A 23346-nucleotide genomic window follows, 5' to 3' on the forward strand; every position below is an offset into this window, starting at 1 on the left:
CTTATTACAGAGAATATGTTAAGTCAAGAAAAGTCCTAAGAAAAATATTTTAAAGCAAGGCCAAAAATTTATTCTGAAGACATCTGAAAAGAGGAAAGAAAACCAACATTCATTATGCCAGTCATTTCTTTTTATCTCATTTATTCCTCCCAAGGTCCCTGTAGGAAGGGCATATTACATCCACTTAAAAAAATAATACAATTGAGGTCTCAAGTAACTTTTCAAACAGGTTACAGTTACTACTTAGCAAAGCAAGAATGAGAAGCCCATATCTCTAACAGCTTCTAGCAGTCCTTAGCTCAGTGCAAGAAACATAGGAGGGCTCTCCCTGGTGGCCCATTTGGTTGAAGCACAGCACTAGGAAACTAGCTAAAGCCTCTTCAGCATGAGCTTGACCTCTGGCCAGGGAGGTGACACACATGGCCCAGCAGACCTCTCCTGTATTGCCCACGGATCCCTCAGCAGTGCTCGTCATAAATCTGCCTGTTCTGCTCCCCAATCTGGTAACTCCTCTCAGCACCCCCTGCATCTCTGGCCTGTACCGCAGTACTGTATGCAGAAAAAAGTAAATCTTTAAAAAAAAAAAAAAATAGACAACACATTTTTTTTGGGTTGAATAAATGGACTTCAACTCTGCTATTTTCTGTCCCTGGGCAAGAAAATTAATTCTGTGAGTCTGTGTTTTTATTTTTTAAAGAAGACAGTAAGGCCTTCCCTGGTGGTGCAGCGGGTTAAAGCACAACACTGAGAAGCGAAAGCCACTTCCATATTGAGTTTGATCCCTCCCTGCCCCAGAGGTGACCACATAGCACTGCAGACCTCTCCTGACCCACCCCACAGTGTACTTCATCAGTCAGTGTACTTCGTCAGTCCGCCTGTTCTGCTTCCCACTTTGTCTCTGGTGAATCCTCTCACCGCCCCTGCATCTCTGGCCTGTACCCCAGTTCTGTATGCATAAATAAATAAATCTTAAAAAAAAAAAAAGACAGTAATAACACTTCCTTCAAAGAACCGAGGTAAGGAACAAATAAGATGATGTGATAGAGAAAATCAATTTGAAAAATGTAAGATTGATAAACAAATCTCAACATAATATTTTTAAGATATGGGCAGTATCTTGAAAATAAAAGCAGTAGATCTGGGAGGTGGGGGCAGTGCCAGTAACTTATTATGCGGCTCCCTGCTGGTCAGTTATTACTTGTTTCCCTAGTTCTTACCTGGAAGAACAGGCAAGGCACTGGGGAGGGGAGATGGACAACTAGAGAGAAGGGTAAAGAAACTTCACATTTGTAACCCTTTGCATTTTCCTTCTAGTCTTTGAACCAGATGTATCTGTATCACTAATTAAAACTTAGAGATTTAAAATTTTTGTTAAAATTTTGTATTAAATGTAATATTAAGATACCCACAATATTCCTTTTTACCAATGATTTTTTCAATTAATTTAAATCATGAAAATATGAAGCCACTTCATTTATAATACTGTATGATTTTTTTTAAAGATTTATTTATTTATTCATATAGAACTGGGGTACAGGCCAGAGATGCAGAGGGTGAGAGGATTCACCAGAGACAGAGCGGGGAGTAGAACAGGCAGATCGACAAAGTACACTGCTGAGGGGAGCAGCGGGCGGGTCAGGAGAGGTCTGCCTCGCTCGCCATGTGGACTCCTCCGGGGCAGGCGGGAATCGAACTCATGCGGAAGTGGCTTAGGCTTCGTAGTGCAGTGTTTTAACCCGCTGCGCCACCAGGGAGGGCCCAATACTGTATCTTTTTAATGTAGTAATTCTATGTGGCTCCCGGGCATGTTTAACTATCCTAAACATTGCTTTATTAGACTAATTTACTGAAATAGTAAGTTAAACCGAATTTAGAAAGGTGTTTTCTAACAATGACATTAAATGCCAGTATGGCAGTCGTTTTAACCACCTGTTCAGGGAGAAATGAGCCCAAAGTAAATGTAGGTAAAGAAGAGGTAAAATCTGGCATCGCTAAGGGACACCGTTAGATTCTAGTGCTATGCCAGTGTTCGGGTCATCCAAAGCGCGGGTATCCTACAGCGGTAGACAACGCATTTTCTTCATCTACTGCCATCACCAGTCACAGCGGGATAAGGACTTTCGCAGGCACCTAAATCCAGAAGAGATGATGGTGCCCCACCTCGCTTATGTAATTAAAAGCAGGGGTTCATTCAGGTAACTGATGAAAACTTTCTGAAATTAAAACTTCGAATAAATTCAACAATAGTGAACTTACTTTCAGCTTTTCCCTCCTTTGCTAGTAGTCTAACCTTGGTTGAGCAACGTGTTCCACCACCCAGCGAACGCTCGCCGGCTCGGGCACCCCACCCACGCGGCCTCGCGCAGGTGCCACCCCACGCCTCAGGGATCTCCTTCACTCCTCCTACCTGGGCTCAGCCCACCCACTAGACGCGTCCTCGTGACGTCAACGCGCCGTCGCCGAAGCCCGGCAGCAAATGAACGCATGCGCCTCGGAGCTCGTTCCGGGCGTTCTGAAGACCTGGCTGAGCCCGGCGCGTCTGAAGGCCTGAGGGCAGCGGGGGCGGAGCGCGCCGCGAGCTTGGGGCATGTCCGCAGCGGGCGCCGTCTAGAGGAAGGCCGAGCAGCCGCCACCACGCTTTCAGTCGCCGCAGGACGCAAACGAGCCAGGCCGAGGGCCGCGGCGACGATGCAGCGACGGCGGCGCCCTCCGCCGCCCGCCTCTCAGCTGCCGGAGGGCTGCGGGGGAGGCGGAGGCGGCGGCGGCGGCGGGAATGAGGAGGTGGAAGTGCAGTTCTCCGCTGGGCGTTTGGGTTCGGCCTCGGCGGTTGCAGTGGCGGCGGCCGCGCGCAGCACCGAGGAGGAAGAGGAGAGGCTCGAGCGCGAGCACTTCTGGAAGATCATTAATGCCTTCCGCTACTACGGGTAAGGAGCCCGTTGCGGACCCCAGCCCAGACCGTCGGGGCGCCCTCTGGTTTCGGCGGATCCGCTGGAACGGCGGCGCCAGCCGTGTTCGTCCTCCGGCCGCCACGCCTCCGGGGTGCCGGGACCGGGGCGCCTGAGCTGAACGCCGGGCCCCGAGTCACCTCGCCTCACCTTAGCCCCTCCCGGTTCTGCACTCCGCGTGTCTGCCGCCCAACCTCGTGTCTTCTGACTTCAGGATCAGACTAGCTCTCTTGCCTTCTCTCCCTCGTTAAAGGTTTGGCTTTGAGGCCGGTGGGGGTGACCGGAAAAGTGCCGTAACAATTTCAGATAGAAGATGATGGTGGTAAAGTCGTCGGTGCTGGTCATGAGTTGTATGTGTTGTCGATGTCCTCCAAACTGAACCGACGGAGAGCCCAAGTTCACCTACACGTGGGATGCTGTAGGACGTATTTTCCCAAACTGTTGCCAGTTCTTGTGAGTGCAGCTTAAGATTTCCACCCATCCCCCTTGGCGCTGTAAACGTGCTTGCACTTTTGTGGTGAGCGAATCGATGGTGGCACTCAACGTCTTTAAGGTCGGAGGTGATTCTAAAATATGTCGATTATTAAGGAGGAAAAGAAGCAGGCACACTAAGAGCTTCCTTTATATTCTTTTATTTTGCAAATAGCGTTTCGAATTCTCTATGGTTTGGCATATGGTAGGACTTTTAAGCCAACTAACTTCCACTTATTTTCTAGATAGGTATTAAAATAGCTTGGCCACAAAATGTTTAATTCCAAGATCAGAAAGGGACTTAAATCAACTTTTATTCCTGTGGGAGGTTAAGTCCTCATTCTACTATTCAGAATTTGCCACTGCAGTCGTTTGGACTTGACCCTCCTATGCAAGTAAACTGTTCTCTTAAAGGAGATACTGTTGTCCTTTATGCAAACTTTTTTTATATTGCATGACCGACCTTTTCAAGGGCAGGGAATGGACCTTTTTTATTTTTATGCTTGGCATATGTTGTTGAAGCTCTATTTTTAACAGATAAGTACTAGCAAAGAAATACATTTGTCATTCCCAAATAGTCTGTCAATGTGTGACTAATGGGAAAACCAGTTAACCATTCTGAACTTAGAAACTTGCTTAATAAACTGTTAGTGATTTAGAATCTAATTACATTTAGAGCATGAATTTTTGAAATTTAAAGATCTGGAGGAAATTTACTAAATAAATCCAGTCATAGGGACCATGGACTGCGTTACTTAAGGTCGCAAAATGGACGCAAAATGGAATTAATAGTAGGATATCATTAATATCAATAGATGGGGAAAGGCAGACAACCAGAGAATTGAATGTGATGCAAGTTATTCTGCCTTGGAAGAACCATACAAGGAGGGGGATGCAGCTGACATTAAATGTATAAGTCTGGTGTAAGCAGAATAGTCTAATGCATTTTACCATTAAGAAATCTGGAAAGCATATTGGGAAATGTCTTGGGAATATAGTGGATTCAATTAACTAAAATACCTATTTATATCCAGTTTTAATGTATTAGGACTAATTTAGAACTGATATTTATAATTAGATATCAGCTGGAGTGGGGGGCAGGACAAGGGGATTTGATCTAAAACTGGGATCTAAATGTTACAATGTAGAAAAGGGTGTTTGTATTCTCCTGGTTATTGTGATACAGTTTCCTATAAGTTCAATTCTCTTTATCAGTTTACTCTAGGATTGAGAGAAAATTTATTTTTTCAAACAATTCTTTTCAGTATTCTCCTGGTTATTGTGATACAGTTTCCTATACGTTCAATTCTCTTTATCAGTTTACTCTAGGATTGAGAGAAAATTTATTTTTTCAAACAATTCTTTTCAATGTTTTTGCAGCCACAAGATAGTAAATCATTTTATCAGAAGTAAAAAGAGCTAAGGTTCTTGTTCATACAGGTATATTTTTTTTTAAAGATTTATTTATTTGTACATACAGAACTGGGGTACAGGCCAGAGGCTCAGGGGCGGTGAGAGGCTTCACCAGAGACATAGTGGGGAGCAGAACAGGCAGATCGACGAAGTACACTGCTGAGGGGAGCAGCGGGGGAGACAGGAGAGGTCTGGCTCGCCATGTGGTCTCCTCCGGGGCAGGCGGGATTTGAATTCATGTGGAAGTGGCTTCAGCTTCTCAGTGCAGTGCTTTAACCCGCTGCGCCACCAGGGAGGGCCATACAGGTATATTTTTTAAAGCAGCAGCAATAGTATAAGTTTACATCAAAATTCTAATAATGAGCACAAGTGTTAGGTGCAAAATCCAACAATTGTGACTTGCTTTTAGCGTCTGTTTGGAATCAAATGTGTGAAGTGACTTTAAATAGAGTACACATTTTCTTTAAAAAAATGACCAAGGGAAATTTTGATGGGGGAAGACTGAAATTCCACATGTCTTAATCTTGGGTTTCATAAGCCAAGAGCCATGAACACTTTTCATACAATGTTGACTGGTCTATAGCTCTGTGAATTTCTTAAAAACCAGAGTTTCCAAAGGGTTTACTGTGAACCTAGGAGGTGCAATGGAATTGAGTGTATGGGCTACATTCCAGTGTGACCACCAGTGCTGAGTGGGCATCACCATGAAGGACCAGGAAAGTTGTTTACCTCAGCACTTAGCCACATCATTCTACTTTTATATATGTCCACACCGGTCAGGACTATCACTCAAGAGTTTACCTGAGATTATACACCTCAGATGGACCTCTCCTGTGCTATTGTCTCCTAGGTGAATGTGAACCTGCCTGACCTACTGCTTACAGAGGTTTACAGTAGTGCTTGGATTTGTGAAAGCTATGCAGTGGGTGAAATTATCTTTCAGAGGGCAGCAGTGGCAGGGACACCCTGCATACACACAAAGGGTGAAGAAAGGGAGCTATCAGACTCCATGTTTTGAGTCAGGCTGGAGCACCAAGGACCCACTGGACTGGGTAGGTCACAGTGCTTTTGGTTGTGCAGTAGAACCCAGGAGTTCTTGCAGAGGTGCTTGTCACTTATCTTTCTCCTCCTGCAGCAGACAGAGGTGGAGGGAGGGGGGGAACTGGAGCTCTTCTTGAGGCCCACAGCAGGATGTCCCTGTGCTTCCCTGTAGCCTGAACTCAAACATGTTCATTCTAGCAGAGAGACTGCTGCCAGCCCATTATCTGCCATATATAGCAACTCCAAATAATTATTTTTATTTGCATTTTCTCTCTGATGAAGCATTTCATGTTCCCAAAGAATAATAAATTGTACAGTACATTGAAGATAGTACATGACTTAAATTATGCTTTAAATAATATCATTTAAAGAACTATGGGACAGAAAGCATTGTGGCAGAAAGCCTTGATTGATACATTCCCACATTTTATCACCTAAATCTGCATGTCTGCTATCATGGCCACTAACGTATCTGTTAAATTTAGTAAATTTAATAAGTAAATTTAGTAAATTGTAGATTCATTTCCTTCGTCAGACTAACCACATTTCAGTGCTCAGTAGCCATGTGAGCCTATCTGTGGGCTGTGCTGGAAAATGGCGGTATGAGCCTTTTCCATCATTGCAACAAGCTGATGGACAATCCTGTTGTAGCCCTTCAGCATACTTCCAAATTTTGCAGAATTTTATTTTATTGCTAAATGTCTTTTAGCCGATATAGGAGATTTAAAGGTCAGAGGGCAAGAAAAGTCTTTTGATTAATGTTTCCTCTTTTCATAGACTTCCAATATTGTGATTCTTAACAGATTTTGCTTAGATGACATTCTAACAAGGTTAAAATGAACTGAGTAATAGAAAATTTTGTTAGCACTAAATCCCACTTTTGTTAAAATAAAGATACCTGGTCATGTAGAAAATATTACAAAAGACATTGTCAGAAATGCTCTAATTTTAGAAGTACTAGTTAGATGAGATTTCTTTTCATTGGGGTTTAGAACTCATTTTTATAGGTGAGGAGATAGGCACATAAAGAGGTGAGCAACTTGCCTGGAGTTACATAGCTTAACTTGTGGTAGCGTCTCGCCCCAAACCAAGATTAGTCACTGCAGTTTTATCTTGCATTAGTAAGCAGTGATACACTAATAAGACTATCTTAATTGTGGTATTTATATATTAAATGATTGATACAGACTTCTCAGAAAAGGTGCTTTCCTGTTGGGGCTTTGAAGTAGTTCACATGCAAAAGAGATCTTTGGCTCAGATACATAGGCAGACCCACTGCCATGAGAGGTGAGCTAGTCAGAGTTTGGGCCATTTCTGACACTAGCTTTCTAGAGAAAGCTGGAAGTAAAATACCTTGAGAGAATATATGACTCATTCTACTTTCTCCCCTTAGCTAGCTACCAGAGGATTTCGCCTCTTGATGCTATGTTCAGACCCTAGGAGAATCTGAAGATTGTAAAATATTTCTTTAAAGCAGTTTTGGCAAGTTTTCTTTAAAGGGTCAGGTGATGTTTTAATGTATAGATTAAGCTCTGAAGAGTAGGTGCCTTTGGTAGAGGCAGCTTTAGACAATATGTAAACAAGTGTGTATAGCTTTGTTCCAACAAATTTTTTTTTTAAAAAAAGGAGAATAAACCAAATAGCTACTGAGCCAGTTTTTCCACCCCTACCTTAAAGTATATTGACAGTATAAGAATCTTCAAAGTAGTGAAGTTAGCTATACTGTTTATAGTATAGTAAGAATTGAACTCCTTTCTCAACTTTGGTAAAACCACCTATTTTAAGAAAGTCACTGTGGATGTGACATTGTGAACATTTTCGAACACCATCAAATAGTTCTGGGTTAAAAGATATGCTATATCTCCTCCTGCTTGTGTGGTTATTTCACTCAGGAAATAACAGGTATGTATAGACTCTTCTCACTCATAACTCTCATCCCTTCAGTCATGGAAATAGGTAGTCTCCATGGAGACAACATAACCTGAACATTTATTGACTGCCTTTTTCATACGCTAAAATATGGAGATTAAAGGGACAGGTCAGACTTCAGTTTTAGAGTTTACTTCTAGGGAGATGGGAGATGGGATTTGTTTTTAGACAGTGTTCCCAGGTAGCAAACTTCTCTGTAGTCTTTGGGAGACATATTGAGGGCCTGAAGTATAAAACTTTGTAGGAGGGTAGATTGCAGATAGTTATAATTGTAACAGGTACAGGTTTCATGGACTCCACCCCTACTCCAGATGCTGGAACTCCAAATCCCATCAGTACCAAGAAGAAGCACTCTGGGACGTGAGGGCGGATTCCATGAAACTGTACCTGTTACAGTTACATGAAACAGAACCAAAAGGATTCAAGCTTCTTGAATACAGAGGGCTATGAGAAGAAGCATTTTAGAATGATTTGTATCTGACTTGAGAGGATATATGATGTACTGTTCATCAATGTCAGTCACATAGAAAGAAGAGCAAGTTTTTTGGTAGGACGTACTACCCTAAGTGCAGTTTTGGGTAAGATGAGTTTTGAGACGTTATGAGAATGGGGTTCTAGATCATCCAATGCCCTGGAATACTAAAATGAAGTACTGTGAGATTTAGCAACTATTAATAATCTGTAAACTGTTGCAGTTCTGCTGTTTACCTGTCATTATGTAACCATTTTACTTTCTTTTAGTATCATACTGTACTGTAGAAATGTGATTTTATAAAATGCTTCTGAACATTATTTTGTATCAAAAATCTTAATACTTAGTAGGTAATTCTTGGGAAATTTGTGGTAATTTTTTCCCTATAAACTTCAGACAGATTTTGAACACAGAATGTTAATATAGACAAGTGAAAGTATCTAAATGTCTAATGTTTGAGAAATAGCTAAGTATATTCAGGTTGCATAAGATAGAATAATGAACAGTTATTATAGTCATTCATCATGTAGTCATTTGAGAATACTTCTGACCTGAGAAAATTCTTTTGCTAAGGGTAAAGAATTACAAGTGCTTAGCAAACTTTAATGTGCACATGAATCATTTGGAGATCTTTTTAAATGGCAGATTAAATTTCTGTAGGTCTAGATAGGGCATTACATTCTATATTTCTAACTACTTCCAAGTGATCTGGTGGTCTCTTTACCATGTTTTGAATAGAAAGATGCTAGATGACTTTGTCTTAACAAAATAGAGAAGTATATCAAAATTGGAAATAGCTGCCTCTAGAAAAGGGATTATTAATTCTTAGTAATTTTCCCTCTATTTTTTATATGTTCACCATGAACATGATATAAACTAGTCTATTGGAGAACTTGCTATGTTTTCAGGTACTGGGCTTAGTGTTCTGTGTGCATTGTTTTGTTCCATTTTAGACAGTGTCCTACTGACTAGACAGGAGTTTAATGGTACATACCAGTGGGTTGTTTGGGATTGGTTTTTTTGTTTGGTTGTTTTTGAGACTTTTCAGAATAATCCATGGTAAGTGACTTGGGTTAGTGCCTGATGTTTATTTATTTCTCAATAAATAATGCTCTGCAATGATCATTGTTATTGAAACATTGTTATGTTTTATCTTGTTTTGCATGTATATTAAATTGTCTGGGCACAGAAAAGAAGTAACTTGCTAAGGTCACTTATCAACCCAGATCTCTTTCATCCAGAGCTTACTATTATGATATTTCAGGGCAGGGGTGGAGAGGTATCAAACACCAGTACAGCCACTACAAATTTTCTTTTCACATTATCCATAGACCTCAAACCTCAATCCCCCAAACCCACCATGCCACTATACACAAACTTTAAAATATGGCCATGTTTTCCTTAAGTTTTGCCAAGAACTTCAGATATTACTGTTCAGAAATTAGAATAATGTGGATGAAAATAAGAATTATTTGGATGAGTAGAGACTGAGGCAATCAAATGAAAAAGTACTTTTCATTTAATATTGAGTAAATGCCAGACTATTTGAAAGAAAGATTTATGTATATAGAATGTAAAGAATGATGTAGTGGCCATCCTTGAACTTCCTACCCAGTTTAAATAAAATTATTCTATCCCTTCCCCTTGAAAGAGCATAATTTTCCAGAATTTTCATTTCCTTGTAGTTTGTCTACATACGTCTGGCACCTAAAATATGTTGTTTATTTTATGTAAAATGAAATTGTACATTATGTATTCTTCTGCAGCTTGCTTTTTTCAACAATCATTTGCATTTCTGAGCTTTCTGTCTATAGCTATATTCTGAGCTGTAATTTACTAACTAAATTATTAGCTACATTCTGTTGTATTACTGTCCTGTACTACTACTACTTCTTCACTCTATTGGTGATAGACTTTAGGTTTTATTCATATTTTTTGTTTGTTATTTCTAATAGTTCTGTGATGAAGATTGTTCATGCTTCATGGTGCCCTTTTGCAAGTTTCTTAAGTATATGTCTACAAGTATAATTGCTAGGTCATAGGGGATGTGCCTATTAACCTTTTACTAGGTAATAATAAATTATTTCCCAAAGTGGTTGTACTAATTTATGTGCCCACCATCAATCAGTATATAAATGTTAGAATCATTTCACATTTTTACTGATATTTCAGCTTTTAAAATTTTACTCATCTGATTAATGTAAAATAGAATGTCATTATAATATTTAGCTTTTACAATTGATGTACTCTTTTTAGATTTATAAACAGGTAATTCCCAAAGTGACCTTTAGAGTTTTCTGGAACGTTTTGGCATGCAAATTGTGAATATTGTGTAAAATGCTATAAACTTTGAGTTTTTCACTTGTTTATTACTTTTGTAGTACTTCACATTTGTCCTGCTGTTTTAAAAAAAAATTCAACTTGATTGACTTTTAGGTAATTTGAAAAAATTGTTGTGTATACATTAATTTCAGGGCTGAATTCTACTACTTAATGGAGAAGCATTCAACTGGTTTTCCTGCAAAATTTAAGTTTGGAAATTGAAATTATAAAATAAAGTTATTGTGCATTTGTCCTCTTTGTGTTTCCTTCCACCCCTTTATAAATGATGCATTTATTTTACTTTAATGAGTTATAAACTATTTGTTTCATTTTGTTACATAGGAAAGAATTTGTAATAAAGTGAAAATATACAAAACTTTATGTTAATATCTTTTTAGAGGCCACAAGAGTGTAAATGACAGGGCAGTAGCAAACATTATAAGGCAATAATTATACAGAAAGATAAATTTAAAATAAGATTGGCCTCTGGTAAGAATTCTTTTGCCAATTTAAAACACACCTTTTATGTTTTAGCACCAGTATGCATGAGCGAGTCAACCGAACTGAAAGACAGTTTCGATCACTTCCAGCTAATCAACAGAAACTACTTCCTCAGTTTCTTCTTCACTTGGACAAGATACGGAATTGCATTGATCATAATCAAGAAATACTACTGACCATTGTGAATGATTGCATACATATGTTTGAAAATAAAGAATATGGAGAAGATGTATGTGAAAGTTTGTTCTATTTTTATTTTAGGAATTAACCTCTATATTTGAGGTCTTTTATCTTTCCGAATCACATTTCTGTAATTTTGCACTGGTTATTTGCTGTAGTCAGAGAAAGCTTTCACCTATATGTTCATTCATTTGATGATGTTCAATAGAATAATATGCCAGAAACAGGATTTGCTCAGGTTTTTAAAAAAACATATATTCTTAAATTATTGGCATCTTAGTATACTGCTCATGCAGTGCTCTGACTTCTGGCATGTGTAGTTAGCTTAAATTTTATAAACAACTTTATTAGCTATGTAAAATTATTTCCCATGCTAATCTCATTTTTAGTTTCTTATATATATTGTTAGTCATCTTTTCCTTTAGGAAATTTTCACTTAGAAATCTAAAGGGCCTGGCAGTATTAGAAACTGAACGTCTCTTTTTGTATCCACAGGATAGATAGATGCAGTTGGGTCACTCCAGTGTGAGCCTCTCCATGCTGCCCCATCAATGAATGACCTGGAGGGATTTTTTTTCCCTCTCTTAAAGAGAGGGTGTTTGATCTCCATAGCAGCTCAGTTCTGGCCCTCTCCTGAGTAAAGAGTACTTAATTATGTGGTAGTTTCACGATTAATGGACCTTAATCTGTTGAGGGTAGAAGTGAGACCAACCAAACAATTCATTTAGGATCTCAAGCTTCACTTGAATCCCGGTTGAGGTGAGAGGCTAGTAATTTATGCACTAAACCATCAATTTAGCCCCTTAGTAGTTTGCCTATTAGGCCATATTCAGGATTGATTATTTTCTCAGAAGCTAACAGATTTCTGTTTTTTTAACAGGGGCATGGAAAGATTATGCCAGCATCTACATTTGACATGGATAAGTTAAAATCCACATTGAAACAATTTGTGAGAGACTGGAGTGAAACTGGGAAAACAGAAAGGGATGCCTGCTACCAACCAATCATTAAAGAAATTTTAAAAAATTTTCCAAAAGAGAGATGGTAAATAGTATCTTGTTTTTGACCAATTTCTTTAAGATTGGTAAAAACTAAATTTCTCTATAAGACATTCCACAATCTTGATTCATTTTTACAGTTGCTGTGTGCCCATATGTTTTGCATGTGTAGATGTGAGGTGTTATATTTCCCCTTAGATGCTTTGTCTGTGAGAGAGTGCATTTAACATTTTGAATATTTTTTGTGTTAGCACTTATAGGGATTTCTATCTAGAAATTAAATAATAAAAAGCTTAGAGTGATTGCTCATTGTCAGTGATGTCTGTCTTTTTATAATAGAACAAAGGGATATGAACCTGAATTTTCCTCATTATGACATAATCCTAAGCAAATGGGGATCTTTATTTTAGAGCAGCAATTTTGTGTGTGTGTGCCATGAAATCCTTGGGCTATCTGAAGCATGTGGTCTTTTCAGAATAACATTTATAAATGAATAAGATAAAATGGATTGGATTACAGAGAAACCAGTTACTTTGAGAGAGTTTTCCCTTTACAAACCCAGTGCATTCTGTAAGGACTCTTTGTAAGGAGGCTGCTTTTCCTCATCTCCTTCCCCTTCTTAGTGGTTGATGTCATTAATTTAGGAGTATTCTTCAAAAAATTTCAGTTCATAATGTTTGTGTCTTCTCTCTTTAAAAACTTTTTTTTTAAGTACCTTCAAAATTACAGTTAAGTTTAGTGGATAGTACAGAAAGTACCTGTATACTTAAATCCCTAATTGACAGCTTAACATTTATTTTATTTTCCTACTTCCCTTTTTCCTTCTACTACTTTGTGTATATGTCTAAAACCATACATTTGCACTATATAAACCATTTGAGAGATCAGTTTGTATATATCATATTTTTAATTAATACTTGAGAGGGTTTTTTTTTTTTTTAGATTTATTTATTTATGCATACAAAAACTGGTACAGGCCAGAGGTGCAGGGGATGAGAAGATTCACCAGAGACAGAGTAAGGAGTAGAACAGGCAGATTTAATGAAATACACTGTTGAGGGGAGTAGAGTTTATTTCCTAAGAACAGGGATATTCTCTATTACATAAGCAGAGTACAGTTTCTAGGTTGTGGAAATATAAATATTAATTACTATTATTTAATCCATAGTCTGTTCATCTTTTCATATATTATCCTGATGCTGTCCTTTCTAATATTTATTTTTCGGGCCAGCCTAGAATCCAATCCAGAATATTGTAGTATGTTGTATTTCATTTTAACTGTCTTGCATTCACTTCAGTCTGGAATAGTGTTTTTTGATATTGACATTTATTGAAGAATACAAGGAAGTTATTTTATAGAATATTTCTCATTTTGAAATTGTGTGGTTTCTTCATGATCAGATCTAAATGATACAATCTCAGTTAAAACAATGTGTTTGGGACTTATATCTATTCAGGATATCATATTCAGAGACATAGAATGTCTCTTAACTATCACTGATGATTTTAATTCTGATTACCCATCAAGCTGCTTAGTTTCTCTATTTGGTCACTATTACTTGCAATTTCTGGGGAGACACTTTGAGACCACACGTAGTTAATATCCCTACTCATCTTCAAATATTTCCCCTCTTAGAATTAGTCAGCCATTGGTTCTAGCGTACGCAAATCTGCTCTGGTTGTAGAATGGTAATTTTCCAGCTGTGCACATATCAGTCAGCGTTCTATGTGCTTTTTTATCAGGGAAGACTCATATGGTTTCTTTCTTTCTTCTTTTTTTTTTTGTTATTGTTGTTGTTAAGATTTATTTATTTATTCATACAGAACTGGGGTAAAAGCCAGAGTTGCAGGGGCAGTGACAGGCTTCACCAGAGATAGAGACAGAGTGGGGAGCAGAACAGGCAGATAGATGATGTACACTGCTGAGGGGAGCAGCAGGTAGGTCAGGAGCAGCAGGCGGGTCAGGAGAGTTCTGCACTATGTGGATCACCTCTAGGGCGGCACCAAAAGTGTCTGCAGCTAGCTTTGCAGTGCTGTGTCCTCCCCACCAGGAGAACCCCGTATGGTTTATATTTTAGTCAATTAGTTACAATTCATAACTGTTGTTGTTTTTATTTTGTTCAAATTTCCTCAGACATGGCTAGCAGGATACCCTTCCAAATTGGCTTCTATGTTCTAGCATGCATTAATTTTCTGGCATATAAGGTATTTTAATACTATTTTATTATCTTCCCTACTTCAGCTCTGGAACTGGGTTTTTTCCCAGGTATGCAATATAGTACCAAGACCTGTTTGTTTTTCCTTAGGTGTCTTTGCATGTGCCTTTCAATGTAAAGACCATAATTACGTGTGTGTGTATATATGAGAAATCATGTGTTTATACTATTAACCTCCAGTTCGAAAGGAAGTATTTTTATATTGTTGAGTGCATTTTTAGTATGAATTCTGAGACATGGGGCTGCTGCATAGAAACAGTAAATGCAGCCAGACTAGTGGATTATCTTGGAACAATTTGCCACAAGTTTAAATGCTTAAAGAAACATTTATTTCAAAGTTACTGTGAGTTCTGGGCATGGTTTAACTAGTGATCTGTTTTTGGATTGCAATCAGGATGTTTGCTGGGCTTTGCTCAGGCTTGATAGTGGAGGCATGTGCTTCCAAATTCATTCATGTTGGCAGAGTATGTTCTCATGGTGCCGGTAAGTCTGAGGGCCCTGACTTTGCTGACTGTGTCTGGAAGTCTGCAGTTACTCCTAGAGACCACTTCAGTTGCTTGTTGTATAAGCCACTTACCTCACTGAGTCAGCAAGGAGAGTCTTTGGCAAGTAAGCTCTTCTAAGTGGAGTCTTTTTTAACATCACAGGAATGGTGCCTGAGTATGAAGTAAGTCATAGACTCCACATACATTTCAGGATGAGGGTTCTAATAAGATAGGAACATCAAAGATTAGGGTCATAATTGAGTCTGTGCCACAGTTATAGGTTACTATATGGGCATATTGTTTTGCCTTTCTACCAGCAATGTGTGAGTGTTTTGATTCACAGCCATACCAATCATACTGAATTTTCAACCTTTTGAACATTGTCTGTCTGATGAGTGCAAAGCTGTATTTTGATATACCTTTAATTTAGATTTCTCTTTTATGACTGAAGTAGAAGATCTTCATTTGTTTAAGAGCTTATGTGTTTTTTCTCGTTTTGAAAGTTATATATTCATGTCTTCCCCCCACTTTTGAAAATTGAAGTGAAATGCACATAACAAAAGTAACCAGTTTAAACAATTCAGTGGCATTTCTTAAACATATGCACAAGATTGTGTTTCTATTACCCCTCCATAATTCTGAAACATTTCCATCAACCCAGAATAAATCCCACACCCATTAAGTAGTTACTACTTTCATTCTCCCTACCCCATGTTGATAACCTTCAGTTAACAACAGTTTTGACTAAAGGTGCCTATATAAGGTTTTCTTTGAATTTGTCTTGCTTGGAGTTTACTTTGTTTCTTTGGGTTTAGTTTTATATAGATCACCAAATCAAAAATTGTTTGCCTTCCTCATATATTTCTCCTATTCTTTTCTCTATTTCCTTCTCTTCTAGGACTCTGGTTACATGCAAAAACTATTTGACATTTTCTTTGAAGTTTTAGGTGATTCTTTTTTTCATACAACCATTCCTTCCTAACTTTTATACTTATATTTGGACAACATTTGTTGAACTTATTTGAAAATTTCTGGCTTTTATTATATGCCATTCAATTGATAAGCATTTTAAAAGACTTACTCCTGATAATATTTAAATTTTTTCTCATACTTCTATATGTTGTACATATGTTTTCCTGTGTGTGTATTCTCTTGCTGAAATTTCCTGTTTGTACACTAGACCTACCTTTTCAATTTAATGCTTAAGTATATATTTTATGGTTATGTTTAAGTCCCTGATAATTTCAGTGTATGTGCTGTTTGTAAATCAGCTCTATTAACATTTCCTTAACAGTCGATTAATTTTTCTTCTATGATTGTTTCATAATTTTTTGATCAAATGCCTGATATGGTACACAAAGGAATAGAAACTTGCAAGGAATGTTGACAACTACAAAAAAGGTACTCATTCCTTTTCGAAGGATTCCAGTGAATCTCTTAAATGTTTTTAATTTTATAATATAGGTGTGTGATTAGCTGCTTCAAACAGTTAAGACAACTTTATCAATAAATCTACCATCTGGAAATACAACAATGTAACAATAGTCTCCCTTTGTTAAAAGCAAAATAGTTTCTTAATTCCATTTGCATCTCACCTTTTGTTTCATGCACATTGATTTTAGCATCTTTCTTGCAAAAGAAAAATAGGACAATCTTTGATAAGTACTTTCAAGGCAGGAATAACTTCTTCAGTCATACACGAACTGCTGTATGCACAGAAAACTACGGGTTTGATGATATTGTTACCTACGAAGGGCAGGATTGAGGCTTTGTTGTTTAGTCAGCCTTTAACATGTGGCAGCTGCTATTCTACCATGTTTGAACATGTGTCTATGTGCTGTGTACATTGCCTTCAATGTACATTGAAAGTACATTGATTTTCAATTCTATAAATACTTCTTCAAATTTGTAGTGTCCTGAAATAGCTCAGCAAACTAGTAACATTAGAAGCTTAGTTGAGCTTATCATTTTCCCATTCAGTTATCAGGCTTAATTTTAAAAAAGACCACTGCTTATTTGCACATATGTGCTGTGTACAAGATTTAGTAGTATGGCATATTCACTACATTTTTTGCTTTGTGCTGTACAGATATAACTAGGAGAAAATTTTTTAGTGTCATGTTTTTCAGAAGTTTCTTCATGGGCTTCAAAGCCAGACAAATTTCAAACTATTGGAAATACTTGAGACTTTATAGAACTCATTTGCTAAACTTTTAAGTACATTTTAGTGTCTTTAGACATGTTACTGTATTTTGTATTTATGTTTTATATACATATAAAGGACATAGTATGCATGGGGTTTCTAATTTTTAAATTTTATTCATACTTTTTATTTTCTTTATGATGTCTGGACTTGTTAATAGATTAGTTGTGTGATCTTTGCTTTTTTTCATGTATTATTACTCTCTTGTCATATATATAATTTGCAAATGTTTTCTACCATTGTGTTTGACTGCCATTTTATTTTCTTAACTGTGCCTTATAGTGTATAAATTTTTTATGTTAAAGAAGTTCAGTTTATTTTTTGTCTGTGATTGTGCTTTTTATGTCATATCCATGAGCTCATTGTCTAATCTTTGTCATGAAGATTTTCCCCAGTATTTTCTTCAAAGCGTTTTATACTTTTAGTTGCTAAGTCTTGGCCTTTCACCCATTTTGTATTAGGCCTAAGATACACATATGAGTATGAACAGAATGTTTAAAATGCTAGAAATACTTACATAAGATACCAAGTCTTCTAGCACTTCAAACCTGATTTTGCTCAGACTCGCTGATCCTTAGATTATGTATATTAACATGGTATCCAGTCAGCATAAGTGTCAGCCATACCACATGTCATTATTAAAGGTACTTGGTGAACTAGCACAAAGTACTATTTTAGTGTGTTTTATCTGTTTTTATTGACAGAATGTAGTCTGAGAAAAGGATGAATTCTTAATGGTTATTAATAGATTATTTTAATAAGAAAATAATTAAAAATTACAAACATTTTCACAAGGTTCAAACTTTAGAAAGTTTCAAAAGATAGAAATTCTCCTTCCTATATTCATTACTCAGTAGCCCATTTCCCTTCCCTGAAGCAATCAGTGTTATAAAAATGAAGGGAGGTATATATTACCTTTAAAAGAAGTGTATCATAACATGTCAGACTTTGTCTTTCTTGGGTCTGTTGGGGAAGAAAACACTTCTTCCTATGTTGCTTGTTTTGCTTATTTGCTTTTCTTTATTTATAGTTGATAAGACAAACAGTAAACAACTTTTAAAAGTAAAGCTCATAAAACCTACATCCACATAAAACTGATAATAAAGCCTTGAAGAGTGAAAACCAAATCCTGGAAAAAGGAAAATGGTAATCTTCAGAGTCCAGGTTGACTCTAGCTATCTCCTGGTCAACTCTTGGTCTCAGATAAATTTCCAGTGTCCTGTCTATATCGTATCAGTTGAGTACATGGAATTTGATGTACTTTACACATAGGCTGGGCTTGACACAAATTTATGACAGGATCTTTGACTTTTTGTTACTTTTTTATTCTTTTATGGAGAAATTTCAGTAAATTTACTAGCTAGGCTAGAAAATTCTCTCCTCTGATAAAACATTTACTAGTTTCTCCTTTAGAACTTTGAAATACTTGAGCTTGCAAGCACATGCAGCTTTGAAGCCACAGATTGGCTTCTATGTTAGGACCTGTTTATCAATTAATAAAGTGCTTTTTAAATTTTGGGGGGAAGATTTACTCATTTATGCAAACAGAACTGGGGTACAGGCCAGAGGTGCAGGGGCAGTGAGAGGATTCACCAGAGAGAGAGAGTAGGGGAACAGGCAGATCAACAAAGTACACTGCTGAGGGGAACAGCGGGCGGATAAGGAGAGGTCTGCTGCACCATGTGGATCACCTCTGGGGTGAGGATAGAACTCATGCTAGAGTGGCTTTAGCTTTAGCTTCTTAGTGCTGTACTTTAACCACCTGCGCCACCAGGGAGGGCTCCAAGTGCTTTTTTTTTTTTTTAAAGTATTTACCTTTTACTTTTCTTTTACTCATATTTGATATAGACTGATCGAACATATAAGTTTTTAAGAGAAGTTATTCCTGCCTAGGTCCACATTTTTCAAAGCACCTTACTACTTCTTTTGAGACATAGTTGACATATAACATTGTATTAATTTAGTTGTGCAATATAACTACTGGATATATGTAAATATTACAGTAAGTTAACAGACTGTATACAGTTAATATAGTAATTTTTTTCCCTGTAAGAACTTTTAAGATGTAGTCTCTTAGCAACTATTAAACTTACAGTGTAGTAGTATTAACTATAATTGCCATTCTGTACATTATAGAAATAATCTCCAGGACTTAATAACTGTACGTGTGTACCTTTTGACTACCTTTATTCATTTCACCTGTCCCACTCCTGCCTCTGGTGACCACCAGCCTGTACTTATATGTATGTTTCTTTTTAAGATTCTACATAGGATCAGACAATTTTACTTTTTCTGTATAACTTATTTCACTTAGCATAATGTTCTTAAGGTTCATTAATGTCTCAGATTTCCTTTTTTTATGGTTGACTATTCCTGTCTGTTTGTATATATGCTAAATTTCTTTACCCTTTCATCCATTGATAGGCACTTAGGTTGTTTCCAGCTATTGGCTGTTTTAAATAATGCTGCAGTGAAAATAGAGGTGCTGATAATTTTCCAAGATAGTGACTTCATTTCCTTTAGAACTGGAATTGCTAGACTGTGTGGTAGTTTTAGTTTTAGGAAACCGCCATTTTCCTTTGTTCCTGTACCAATTTACAATGTTTTTATTAGCAATATAGGAGAATTTTCCATATCATTGCCAACACTTGTTATTCTTTTGTCTTTTTTTTTTTTATAATCGCTAATCTGACATGGGTGAGGTGATAGTTTGGTTTTGATTTGCATTTCCTTAATCCTTAGTGTAGTTGAGCACCTTTTTATTTTCCTGTTAGCCATATTTATGTTCCCTTAGGAAAAATAACTACTCAGCCCACTTTTTTTAACATTTATTTATTTATGCATACAGAACTGGGGTACAATCTAGAGGTGCAGGGCGGTGAAAGGATTCACCAGAGAAAGAGTGGGGAGCAGAACAGGCAGACTGACAAGTACACTGCTGAGGGGAGCAGTGGGCAGGTCAGGAGTGGTCTGCCTCTCCATGTGGATCACCTCTGGGGCGGGCGGACGGAGATCGAACTCATGCTGAAGTGTCTTTAGCTTCTTAGTGCTGTGCTTTTACCCACTGTGCTACCAGGAGGGTCCTCAGCTCACTTTTTAGTAAGATAGTTTGATTTTTGGTTTTGTATTGTTTTGATGTTAATCTTAACAGACTAAGACTTGCCAGTATTTTCAGCATTCCAAAAGTTGCCTTTTCATTTTGTTGATAATTCCCTTTATGGAATGCTTTTATTTATTTATTTATATTTTTGCCTTTGCCTTGGTATAAAATAAAAAATATATATAACAATAATAAGACAGATGTCATGGAACATACCCCAATTTTGAGTTGTAAGGTTGAATCTTTAGTACATTTTGAGTTGATTTTGTGTATGGTATAAACAGTGTTCCATTTTCTTTTGCATGTGGCTGACTGTTTTGCATGTGGTTTTCTCAACATCATTTGTCAAAGAGACCATAATTACCCTATTGTATATTTATGGTTTCCTTTTCTTAAATTAATTAACCTATAAGTGTGGGTCTATTTTAGATTCTCTTTACTTTTCCATTCGTTTGTGTCTTTTTATGCCAGAAATCATACTGTTTTTGATTTTGATTACTGTAGCTTTGCAATATAGTTGGAAATTGAGGCATGAGATGCCTCTAACTTTATTTTCTTCCTCAATATTGTTTTTGTCTATATGGGAACTTTCTTGATTTCATCAAATTTAGAATTGTTCTACATATTTGAAAATGCTGTTGGAATTTTGATAGGGATTACAATAAATCTGTAGATGGCCTTGGCATATTTCCATTTGTATCTTTTTCTGTTTCATCAGCATTCTGTTCATCCTACATTTCTTTCACCTTCTTGGTTAAATTGTAGGTATTTTATTTTTGTTACATTTGTAAAATGGATTATTTTCTATAGTTCTTTCTGATTATTATTAATGTATCAAAGCATGGCTGACTTATATATGTCCATTTTGTTCCCTGCAAAATTACTAAATTAGTTAATTCTAGTGATTTTTAAGAATTTTGGGGGTATAATGTGTCATTTGCAAATAAAGACAATTTTACTTCTTTCTTTCTGATTTGAATGTCTTTTATTTTTCTTGCCTATTTGCCATGGCAGGTAAAACACTATCTTAATTTGCTGAATGACCAACCACTTCAGAAGTTACTAAACTTTTTTTTGTTTTTAAAGTAGATTTGGATGGTACTAAGAAACAGAGAGATTAAGTTGTACCTGAAAGGTGAAATCACAACCTTGTGAAATCACATTTTCTTATGAATACTGAAAAATTGTGGGCTGTATTTTTTAGATCTGAGTTTCATTAACCTTTTCTGTTTTAGAAGAAATTGAGGTGACATTTTGTTTGTAGGAGAACATTTTATTGTTTACATTTCATACGTGTCTAGAATCCCAATAAAATACTATATATATTATTGACTAAATAATTTTATATAGTTGGGTCTTGGAAGAAATATGCTGGGTTTTATAGAAGCGTATTTTTCACTTACATTAAAATAAAGTATCACATTTAAGAGTTCTTTTAGCTGAAAGAAGTCACTTAAAAGAGAGATTAGCTGTGTAGCATGCCAAATAATGTGATCATAGTTTAAAGGATAAAAAATAGATTTTCCTCTTAAACTGAAAGCCCTTCTAGACCAAAGAAAAACATGTATTTCACATTTCTTTCAAATCAAGACCAATCAACCCAAACTCTTATAATTCAAGATTTTAATTGCTTATTAATCAAAAGTAACAACTCAGTGGGAAACATTTTTTAAACTAATAGCCTAGTAGAAAATACTGTGTTTATATAACTCAAAAAAAACAAAATGAAAGATGTTCAGTCTCATAACACAATGCAAATATAAAAAAAAAGTAAGATGCCATTTTTTCACCTATTACATTGCAAAGATTGAAAAGTTATATCAGGAAATATATATTATTTAATGAAATAAATTAATGAAACCTTATTGTACCACTTTTTTTACTCTTGTAATTGTATGTATATATGTATATATATATGTATGTATGTATGTATCTATTCCTGCATTTGAAAACTTACCATCAAGGATACAACAAAAGAGTGGAGGCATGCTAAATGTCTTTTATTAGGGGATTTTGAGATATTGTGGTACAATCATGCAATGGAATATTCATTCAGTTGTAAAACAGATTAACTAAAAACAGGTTAAGAAAGTGCCTGTATACCATAAGAAGATCCAGGGACTGACAAACTTTTATAATCAATATTTTATGTTTTACTGATAGTGTAGATCAATTCAGCTTTGTGGGGATCCAGCCGTAGGTATACATAAATGACATAGATATATTCCTTTAAAATCTTACACAAAAAGGTGACTGGCCTATGAGTCATAGATGCTGGCCATTATTAGTTAAATAAAGAAACAAAAGTGGATAATGTGATATATAAAGGACATATTAAAGAAGTACTGAAGGCATCAAGATGTGAGTTCAAGCTTTGCCTGGTATATTGGGGAAACAAAGATAATGCAGTAATTTTAGAAATGGCTATAGGTAAGTAGAGGCTCAAAAGATTAAGGTGAGGAAGATGTTTTCTGGAATTGGTGAGAATTTGAGTAGCTGATATGTGCAGTTCTACATGAGTAGTGAATGGGAAAATAAGTTAGTCATTTTTGAAGGGGCAAGATACCAACTCTGATTTCTGATTCTCTACTTTGAATAAAGAATATTCCAGCACCTATTTTTATTAAACATTGATATCTTACTGTATTTGCTTCAGATCTTTGTGTGTGGGTGGATGGTAGTGGTGGTGGAGGTGTGGTGTGGTGTGTGTTAAAAAAAAAAACTACAAACATTTACAGGTACAGTTGAAATTTCCCAGAAACAGAAGGACAGAAAACATTCTTCTCTCCTTTCTAGGGATAACTAATACCAATTTGTTTATTATTTTTATTTTTACATTGCAACATTAACTACATGTTTCTGTTCTGCAAAACAACACATTGTCTTTTTGCGTGTGTTTAAAAAAACTAGTGTAATAGTTGTAGTGTCTTCATATTGTTTTTTTGTTCAATATTGTGTTTTGAAGATTTGTTTAAAATGACGAATATTGTTAGATAGAAATGCAGTGCAATCCACAAGTGTAGTCTACATTTTAAATTGTCTAGTCCATTTACTTAAATAGTGGAATTAA

At 36.5% G+C, this 23346-nt stretch overlaps 1 protein-coding gene across 2 annotated transcripts in view; it reads left to right on the forward strand.

Annotated features, from left to right (window-relative positions):
• The first annotated feature begins 2520 nt into the window (after positions 1-2520).
• LOC101624391 (chromosome unknown open reading frame, human C9orf41) overlaps positions 2521-23346 on the forward strand; it is a 33524-nt gene continuing 12698 nt past the window's right edge. The window contains exons 1-3 of one of the 2 annotated variants that reach the window (XM_004677564.2): positions 2521-2924; positions 11128-11323; positions 12155-12318. In XM_004677564.2, the coding sequence (XP_004677621.1) occupies positions 2689-2924; positions 11128-11323; positions 12155-12318 (596 nt within the window). In that variant the 5' untranslated portion in view covers positions 2521-2688. Of the gene's footprint in view, positions 2925-3111; positions 3399-11127; positions 11324-12154; positions 12319-23346 lie in introns of those variants that run through there. The other variant, XM_012721660.1, reaches the window with a different exon arrangement.

Source organism: Condylura cristata, unplaced genomic scaffold (assembly GCF_000260355.1).
Source record: "Condylura cristata isolate star-nosed mole 26May11 unplaced genomic scaffold, ConCri1.0 scaffold00006, whole genome shotgun sequence".
In the NCBI taxonomy this organism is placed as follows: domain Eukaryota; kingdom Metazoa; phylum Chordata; class Mammalia; order Eulipotyphla; family Talpidae; genus Condylura; species Condylura cristata.